General features: G+C 34.3%; 1 protein-coding gene across 1 annotated transcript; it reads right to left on the reverse strand.

Moving 5' to 3' along the window:
• Window positions 1-2,299: 2,299 nt before the first annotated feature.
• LOC134235264 (receptor-type guanylate cyclase gcy-28-like) lies at window positions 2,300-8,277 on the reverse strand. Its single transcript, XM_062717392.1, has 4 exons — window positions 8,273-8,277; window positions 7,682-7,865; window positions 5,118-5,253; window positions 2,300-2,415 (listed from the first exon to the last, which is right to left on the reverse strand). The coding sequence occupies exons 1-4, from the start codon at window positions 8,275-8,277 to the stop codon at window positions 2,300-2,302; spliced, it is 441 nt and encodes a 146-aa protein (XP_062573376.1).
• Between the last annotated feature and the right edge of the window lie 1,850 nt (window positions 8,278-10,127).

The following is a 10,127-nucleotide window of genomic DNA, read 5'->3' on the forward strand; positions in this document are numbered from 1 at the left end:
TTAACAATGCTCGAATATCAATTTTTTTCCAGGTACATTCTAAGGCACCGTTTTTTCTTTAGATTCTGTGACCTCGTTTGTCTGTTTAAAGTCCAAAATATGTTCTTATAACCATGACCAGGATACACTGGACAAGAGTTCTAGAGCCATTTGCAGACGACTTTGAAGCATCTGAAGTTCCTGTGACATTAGCTGAAGAATAAAACTGCATATATAGACATAATTTTATGTATGAAGGATAAAGAGATAATGAACAGTATTCAATATCAATGTCCATAAAACAACACGAAATAGGAGCAGAGCAAACACGGACCTCCAAAATATCAGAGATGGGATCAGGTGCAATGGAGACAAGAGCAGATTTATCAGGAGTTTCAAAGTGCATGGAATTAAGTTAACAGAATGTTTGTGTTCTAACTAGAAAACAGACCAGTTAGCAAGGGCCCCGCCATTGGGTTGAATTATTAAGGATGCAGCTTACGGAATGATTAAAAAATATACGATGAATAAGCAACAGCAACTGTATTCTTAAAATTTCAAGATAAATCCTGAATATCCAAAAACCTGTAAATAAGATCCTTGTATTTACTTAGGCAGTTAAGAACAACTTAACATGGAATGTATTATATATAAAATGCCAGCCTTCATTGAATGCTAATATCATGAAGGCTTGACCTTAACTTCAAAACAATCAGCAGACAAAGATTTTCATTCATTTTAAAGTGACAGATAAAGAAAAGCCTACTAAATTTTCAGCAGCAGGCTGATAATTAATCCCAAGGGATTAATTTTCCTATTTCATCATTTTCTTTTTAAGTTACAATAAGAACTTTTTCAGTATTAATGATAGAATTGGGGTTTTATCCAACGTGAACGACCTTAAAAATTAATAATATTCCTGAATTTACATAAAGGAAAAAAAGTAAGAATAAGAAATATGTCTTCTTTAATCTATTTCTTGTTTTTACAATTCAATAAAATCAAACCTTATTGTGTAGGGTATTTTTACAAAATTAAGTATAAACATTTATATTTAAACCCACATTTCAGAGTGTTCATAGCATTCCTAATTGACTAAACTTCAAAACAAACTTCATTTGCAGAGAGGTGGTAATTAATCTCAATGTCACAGATAAAGATGATGCTTTGGATTTTCTTCTGAAGGAAAGCTTATAAATCCCAAGGGACTCCTAACAGCATTGAGTTTATGGGAACATTTATCTCTCTTTGCCAATGCATATTTCATACTAGATCATGGCATAACATAATGTGCGAAAAGTCTTACTTTTATATGGACATTTAGCTTTGTCAAAACCACACTTAGGAGTATCCGGTGGCGGCGAATTTATGTTTCCAGCCCAATGACTCTTCTTGGATGGAATTGGCACGTATTTGTTAACGTTGCCAAAGAAATAAGCCACAACCTGTTAAAAAAATATCTCTCTTGCGCTTAATTGAAAAAAAAACAAGACAGACACATTTAAAAAAAAAACATGAAGAAAAAATAATTAACTGACGTCAATTGTTCTAAATAATTGAAATATTTGAATGTCTGCCTAGACTTTGTTAATTAATCATTAAAGGGTCTATTCTTTTCTAAAAAGATTGATTTATACTGTTTAACGTCACTAATTCTATGTGCAGCAGCCATATTGTTTTCTTGAGAATATTTTTAAGTAACCTTACTTTAATATTTGAGAATAAAACTAAGTTAGAGAATATTTTTATTACTCAAAAGTCTTATGGCGGCGTCTGAGTCTGAGAATTGGGGAGTTGAGAGCATTTTCAGTCTGGAGAACCTTCTCAGACTTAAGAATGGTTTATAAATGAATTTTGTATACTTTCCGCCAGTGACCTTCAATGTTCCAAAATGTTCTAAGGCAATGATTGATTGACTGTATACTGTTTAACGTCCCTCTCCAGAATATTTCACTGATATGGAGACGTCACCATTGCCGGTGAAGGGCTGCAAATTTAGGCCTATGCTCGGCACTTAGGCCTTTGAGCAGGGAGGGATCTTTATCGTGCCACACCTGCTGTGACACGGGGGCTCGCTTTATACGGTCTCATCCGAAGGACCGCCACAATTTGTCGCCTTTTACGACAAGCAAGGGGGTACTGAGGACCTATTCTAACCCGGATCCCACTGGGTTTTCTAAAAAGAAAGGGATGGTATTACATACGGACTCATATTCAAACAGAATGCTAAATATATTACATCAATACTTTTCTAAAACAACAGTACAATTATTGGTTAAGATATCTTTTAACTTCTTCATAAATTGGAGTTTCAAATACTTCATATTAGGCTTGATATACTTGCCTCAAAATTTCCTGACACCGGGTCCAAGTCTAGAAGAGAAAAATCGGAACTTCTGTCTCCATTAACGTCAATGCTAACAGTACCGGTAATACCTTATAATTAAAAAAAAGACAAAACAACACCGGCCATTCGACCATTTAATTCTGAGGTGAGGGATCAGTACTATAGGATAAATCAAAGATCAGTTATCGATTAGCAAGAAAAAAATCTATCTATTGACTAACGTATGTGGAGAAAGAATATCTTATAACTTCCGATTTAGCATCGATTTCTATATTGTCGATTTCACAAGGAACCGCTTCGAAGCTCTCTATTGCTAAGAAGGTAAGAAAATAATAAAGATCTTGTAAGCGCTTTGAAGCACCCAAATCTCCTTCAGAAAATAAGTGCTAAAATGAGAACAACAATGTAAACAATGAATATGGGGATGTGGGGATCGAGAAGAAGGTCCCGCCGAAGTAATTTAAACAAGTCGTTAATATTTTGCAACAGGATCATTCATATATGTAACGAGTAAATATGTGTTTGTTTATTCAATATACTGTATACAGAGAAATTTTCGCCCCTTTCGCCCTATTCTCATTTGGGCGAATTCAAAGAATACAGGATAATTTCTTAAACAAAACTACGACTGGGCGAATTTAAAACGGGGCTAAATTGTTTGTAAGTATGAAAGGGCGAAAATAACACGGGGCGAAAATTACCCGGTATACAGTATATGCACTTAACAGGAAAGATACGACGTTGATTAATATACCTGTCACTTTTTGAATAGTATCAGCAGATTTTATTTGCCTTTCCGTAATTTTCCGTGATAAAGGTATAAATGAGTGTATTAAACAAATTGATGAACATATTAATTAAAACGATATAATTTAGTTTCAATTGCAACACGTCATTTGATTGAGTAAGTGGTTTTATCCATTTTGTATAACATTACTTGTCCACGCCACAATGAGTTACGTCAAAAACGTATTACTCCGCTGGACGTTAACTTTTAAAATATTTGAAGCCGAAGGAACAAATGGAAAAATTGTCTCATTGTCTACAAAGAAATTAAATTGTGGGGAATGAAGCTTGATTCAACTTATGTTATACGATATGAAATAAATTGGGACTGTTTACGCTTTTTTTATAAACCGCTTCTTGGGGAAACCTTCATAAATAATCTGTTTGCTGCGCTGAACCTCCCATTTACACTGTATATCTCCAACAACTTAAAAAAGAAGAAAAAGAAAACCAGGCCGTATATTTGAGCCAGTTGCAGATAGGAATTGTGATGTATTAATCACAGATGAAAAAGAGAGGTATACCACCATGAATTTTTACTGTCTGTTCATTTTTATGCTTTATTAACCAAACATAGATTTATAGATATCTACGAGTAAATAAAAAGGTATTGGCAGTATACAAGAGATGAAAACAACACCAAGTATATGCATTTGACTTTATTTTGCGACTCCCCCTGCGATGTGCTTTCCTATAAACGACTTCCCCCTACGTAACCGTTACTGTCTGAAGAGAAAATGTCTTAATTATTAATTTTTATAAAGTCTAGTCAAGTTTAAGTTGTTGCATTTGAAAGATAAACATGTTCTCTCGCTGTTTTAAATGTGAGAATCCCTACGCAAGCCGTAGATTGTGCAAATCATGCATGTTTTTACCACCCGATCAACGTAAATATGAAAACTGTCAAATAGTTTCGAAGTGTTTGAGAAAACTAGACGTATATGATAGCCGGACAAATGACCACGATAAAGCTTAACTATTGCCATCTTCCGTGGGATATTTGTTTTTTGTAAATACATCTTATATATACCGAAAAAAGACGTGACCCACATCTCCTCTGACTCCGAAGCGGTGAAAATCTACTCCCCCATACGTTGAAAACGACTCCCCCATACTTTTTAGCGACTCCCCCGCGTTACCCGTTGTATACGGTGAAACCTATCAATGAAAGGTTACTTGTTTTATTTCTGTACGAAAAAGTCTGAAAACCCTGTTCTGAAACTTTTAGTTTCAGGTGCTGGTGACCATAAGGTACTTTGCAAAGCCTCCTTTTTCTGAGTTTGGTGACCTGCATGGCATATCAAGATCAAGTGTTTCTAGTGCTATCGATCGTGCTACCAAATCAATTTGCAAAGAACTAGACAATACTTATTTCACACGAGGTTTGTGAAACAAAAATATCTTATTCTTAAAACTCTTTTTACAATGTATGAAATATATGGATATTTTTTTATTTTAACGATACATCCGCATTTGATCCTTCCATCCAAACATTTGCTAACTTTAAGCATACGCAAGAAATTACGAACAAATTATTTGAATTGAGGAAAAACAAACGGTATCAGATTCTTGGACCAAAGACTATTAAACACTTGAGCAAATGTTTTGCATATGCTGTGAAAGCTTAGACTGATTGCACCAGTCTAGAAAGAATTTAGATTCCATACCACACCTTATGTTTGGAGACCAATCATTGTGTGATATTCAGTGGTGCAAGTATATGGGAGATCAGGTTGATTACAAACCCCGGAATCTTCCATTTGGAAAACATTTATCCGAGGAGGATTTATTTGCAACTTTAAAGGCAGTATTTTCCAGCGCCAGACGAAAACAAGAAGTTAAGCTTCACTGTTTCCAACCGGAGTAATTTATGCAGATTTCCCATGAATTTCACGTTTACGGCACGAACCATTGGCTCGTGACTATTGGAATGTTGGGTGATTTATGCATCTTTAAAATCCTAAGTAAAACGATATAGAAAAAAAGGTTTATGGTTAATGCTTACCTTGAAATGATCTATTCGTCATCCTTTCAATCATTTCTGTCCCGTTACTTATAGAACCGTTATTGGCGAAAGTCTCCTTTAAGGCGAGAGCATATAGTATAAAGGAGTCGTGAAAGGCGCCCACAAAACTGTTCACCTAAAGGAAAATCAAAGCAAGATAACGCACAAGGCAAGGGAACAAAATATCTCAAATACGAGCGTTGTTTAGAAAGTTCTTGGACTCCTAGCATACCTCTGGCAATTATTTTACGTCATATGTTATCCAAATTGGGTCTGCCCACTAGTGCGAAGGTTAACTAGTCCGATTGAGAAAAAAAATACAAATTTTATATTTACATTTTAACGTTTCCAGTCGTTGTCCGATATAAAATTATTTAAAATCACGTGCTGGGTGGTACAAATAAGGACACAAAAGCAGGGCTTAGAGCATGCAGATTTGAGGAATCAAAAGCATGTAAAAATAAGAAAAAAAAACCTCTCAGATATTTGTTTCATGACGATGATTATTCGATTTGCTTACGTGATTATTGTAATCATAAACACCTTGGTCTAGTATTTGTTGGAACATGCCAAGAAATTCCGACTAGTTCCCACAGCAATGGAGTCAATAAAAGAGTTATATATGAGCAAATAACTCATATACCCTTAAAACTACATGCACCAAAACAACTAACGGCAGTAGATCTATTATTTTTTTCATTTTTCAAGTTAAATAAAATAAACTTCTACATCGAAGAAATAGCCTTCTGTACCTTAAAGAAAAGTTCTTGTCAAAAAACTTTTAAAAAAATTATTTACAGAGTATGTAAATTTCACCTGCCACAGATACCAAAATTGTAAAAACAGACTGGAAAAAAATTCAAAGCATCAACGAATTTCATTTAATTTGGAGACCTCCTTCTAGCTTTTTTTTCTGGTGTGAAGAGGAACCTCGGTGTATAAGGTCTCATTAGAATAACATATAGGGAAAAGTAACTACCCGTATATACATGTATGTTAAGGAATTCCCTAAAATGACTGAAAGGGACGCATCTGAAGAATCGAACAAGGGCCCGATTGTGCCTGTTAAGTTATATTAAAGAACAATTGCACAGAGCCCGACACTGCACTGAGAGAATTACCTAGTTAAACTACTTTTAAGGTAGTGATTGTATGGACAGTGATTAGTAATAACTCTGTTTACTAGCGAAGATAGTGAAAAGTGGAGTAGTGGTCGTAAAGATACTTAAATACCTTGTGAAAGTTACTAATGAATTCTTAGATTTACTAATGTTATCTGGTAAATCTACCAAATACCTAGTAAAACTACTTTTAAGGTAGTTATTGTATGGACAGTAAATTTACTAGTCTTCCCAGTGACTTTCACTAATTATTTTTTTCAATGCATGTAAACTTTTTAACTTACTGTATTAATTGGGTTTTCGGACTAAAGAACCTTCTGCCTAGTGAGCTCTTTGAATTCAAATGATTTGTATTATTATTATTTTTAAATTATCACGATTTATTCAAAACTAATGGATTTTGAAAATGCTAAATTCGGACAGCGGTGCAGATCAATATTTACTAAGTTACAAGTATATGATAAATATAAATATTGGTGTTTGCATAATTTTTTTTTCATATTTTTATTTGATATGTGTGTCATCAAATTGATATGTGTGTCATCAACAACATTGGAACACTTTAACATGTTCTATTTTTTGTGACAGGTCTAGGAAATAAAATGTAATAATGTACGTATTTTGAATACAATAAACAGCTTCAGTTATGAAAAATTTACGATAACACTGACTGTCTAGGGTTTGTTTTCCCTATGCATCCGTCTGTCTGTCAGCAAAAGCATTAACCTTTTTCACAAATTCCGAAAGGGAGAAGCTCTGGCTTTCATATGTTACAGTAGTATTCATTGTGAAGACCTTTCTTAGAGTACCACCAAATTTGGCTTCTTGACCTTGGAGTTCGACTCATGTTTACTAAAATTACCAAACCTTAACCTTGACCACAACTTTTGATTGACTGTATATTGTTTAACGTTCCTCCGGAGAAAATTTCACTCATACGGAGACGCCGCCATTTGCCGTCGCAGATCGGTAAATTTTGTCCTATATGCGGCACTTAGAGCCATTGAACAGGATGGTATCTTTTTCGTGTCAGCACCTACTGGGACACGGGGCCTCTGCTTATAAGGTCTCATACGAAGGACCGATATACACCTCCCACAGTAGGATTCTAACCCGTCATGTAAGGATCAACTTTACGATTCCAGAGCAGACGCTCCAACCACTGCACCACGTGAAAAAATTGGTGCTAGGGTTCTGTTATTCTTCACAGGCATAATTATTGTGATGAGATAAGTTTAAGTTTTATTTACTCGTGAGTTGACCTTATAAAATGTGTTCCAAGTGGTGTAACCTCTTAAGTAAAAATAAATATTTTTACCAACATTATAAGGGAGAATATACGCACAAGTTAACAAGTGAGGATAAATCAATTATGTCTATGACCAAGAATTGGCTTAGTAAAAATTTGTTTAAAACTGATTTAATGATGATGACGTCACAAACCTCCTCCTCGCCGAAGCTACCGTATTCAGCTTGACTTTTAACTTCGTTTGAGAAACTTCTGTAGGCGAGGCTTGTAGGTTTCCTGATAGATATCGTCATCAGGGCCTCGTAAGCTTTCTTAGCCTTCCTGTTCCGCTCTAGACTGTCGTTCTCCCTATACCAAGGTTTTCCACTTTCCCCTTGACTGTTTAAACAAAACAAAGTGATATCAATTCACATATCAAAAACGTTGAGGACTGAGGCTATAAAATTAGTACTATGTAGTATGGCCTTTCAAAATTTAAAAGGAACATAAAACAACAAAAAATAAGGAAATATTGATAATTTTGGCTTGATACGTTCTTTATTTGCCAAATAAATTAAAAAAAACGACATTATATGATCACCCAGCGGCGGCGTAATCATCATTAATTTTTTCATCGAGATATTTTCTCGACAAGTTATCCGAGTTTTTTCCCCCGAGTTTTTCCCCCCATTAAACTATCAATGATTGTAGTTTATTCGATAAAATTTGGGTACATGATGTTGATTACTAGGGACAACATCAGAGATTTCAACAGTGTCATCCGAATATTTGTGATTGTGTTTAACCTCATGTTACACCCATAAAATACAAACCTAAATCTTCATTTATTTGCAATTCTTGAAAAAAAAATACTCTTTCCAAATATTATAATCTTTTTTCTTCAGAAAACAATGGTAGTTAATCTGTCAGTAATTACACTAAACCACTCCGGAGTTCCTGGGATGGCTCGTACCTCGCACATAACCTCGGACGTCGAAGGATTCTACCATCTTGCTGATTCAGTCATATGAACATATTTGAATTGCGTTCAAATGACATATATTTGAAAACTGAGTATCTTTGTGACACGCTAAACATTTTCTTCTTGTTTTCAAAGCCTAAGCCTGCTGCCCAATCCCATTTACATTAACATCAGTGAATAAAATATTTTTTTAATTAAAGCCTACATGTACTTATATAAGGTTGTAATCAAACCCTCGACAAATTCAAAAACCTTTTCCAGGAACTATATGCAGAGAAAAATATGAAATGAATGACAAGACAACATCCGATTGAGAAATGTATTGATCTGATGCGTACTCCTCCACCAATAACATCAGAGGTATTTGAATGGAGCGTGGCGGAGTCAGCCGAGGATTGCCGATTGCCGTTAAATAAGCAACTGTTTATATTTTTTTTTAGAAGCGAAGTCCAGCAAAGAAACATACAGTGATGTACATTTCAATAAAACAATATTTAATATACTTAACCATACTTTGATGTTTATTTTATAAAAATGTAAATAAAAACAACAATTTAGGTCTTTTTATGGAGGCAATGTCAGAACTTAATTGACATTGCATCTTTTTCAACAACTTAACAAAAATATTTTTTTGTTATCGTTATTTAATACCTGGCTATTTTTAATTAAATGACAAAATAGACATTGATGGGTTGATGATAGAAGCAGCTCAATAGAATTTGTATTAAGATATTCTTTATCTCCGATTAAAAAAATGTTTCTTTTTGATTTCTCTCCTAAGCAAATATAGATGTTAACGTAAACTAGTGCTAATTGTAACGGGGACCGTTACAGATGTTCCCCAAACGCTCCCCAACTCCCTTTTGGTGCCATATTCCCTGTAATCTCTATTAAATAAGAAATACTTTATGGAATTTAGACTTAATCAAGGTCTTCCCAGAAAAATACAAAATATATCTTAAAAAAAGGCATTGCACGCGTGTTCATGTGCGTAACGACCATATTATCTTGTCTACACTATCTAAAATTTTAATATACTTAATATCAAAGCATTTAATCCAAAAGTATTAAAAAATACACTAATTCGAGTGTATTTTTAGTTTAACTCATTTCACGTGCACGCACGTGCATAATGACTACAACTTCTTGTAGGAGTCCCTTATATTTATCTATGTTCTAAATGCCATCCTGTTTGGTTGAAAAACAAGGGAGTTATAGCCATTTAAAGTTTCAGCCAATCAGATTGCAGCACACATGCATGCGCGTGATTTCATAAATTTTTATCTTTATCGTATTGAAGGATATCTAAATGAATGACTATATTTTAAAATTCCAAACATTTCGTCAAAAATCAAAGGAGATATAGCCATATAAAGTTTCAGCCAATCAGATTGCAGCACACGTGCATGCATGTGATTTCTTGAATTTTTTTCTATACCATATTTTACGATATCCTAATGCATGACTATGTTTTAAATTCCAAAGCATTTCGTCAAAAAACAAAGGAGATATAGCCATTTAAAGTTTCAACCAATCAGATTGCAGCACGCGCGCATGCGCATGCTTTCATGAAAATTTTTATATATCATGCTGTAGATCTTCATAATGTAGGACTATGTTAAAAATTTCAAAAGATTATGACAAGAAACAAGAAAGATATTGAGACTTTAGTTTCAGCC

This window comes from Saccostrea cucullata, unplaced genomic scaffold, assembly GCF_032062105.1.
Source record: "Saccostrea cucullata isolate Sc308-1 unplaced genomic scaffold, CSIRO_AGI_Scuc_v1 ctg13570, whole genome shotgun sequence".
Taxonomy (NCBI): domain Eukaryota; kingdom Metazoa; phylum Mollusca; class Bivalvia; order Ostreida; family Ostreidae; genus Saccostrea; species Saccostrea cuccullata.

Coding starts and splice junctions, on each gene's coding strand:
- LOC134235264 (XM_062717392.1), bottom strand. Junction 5,254..7,681: donor GTAGCTTCGGCGAGGAGGAG/GTTTGTGACGTC, acceptor ATTTTCCTTTAG/GTGAACAGTTTTGTGGGCGC. Junction 2,416..5,117: donor GACGAATAGATCATTTCAAG/GTAAGCATTAAC, acceptor TTTAATTATAAG/GTATTACCGGTACTGTTAGC.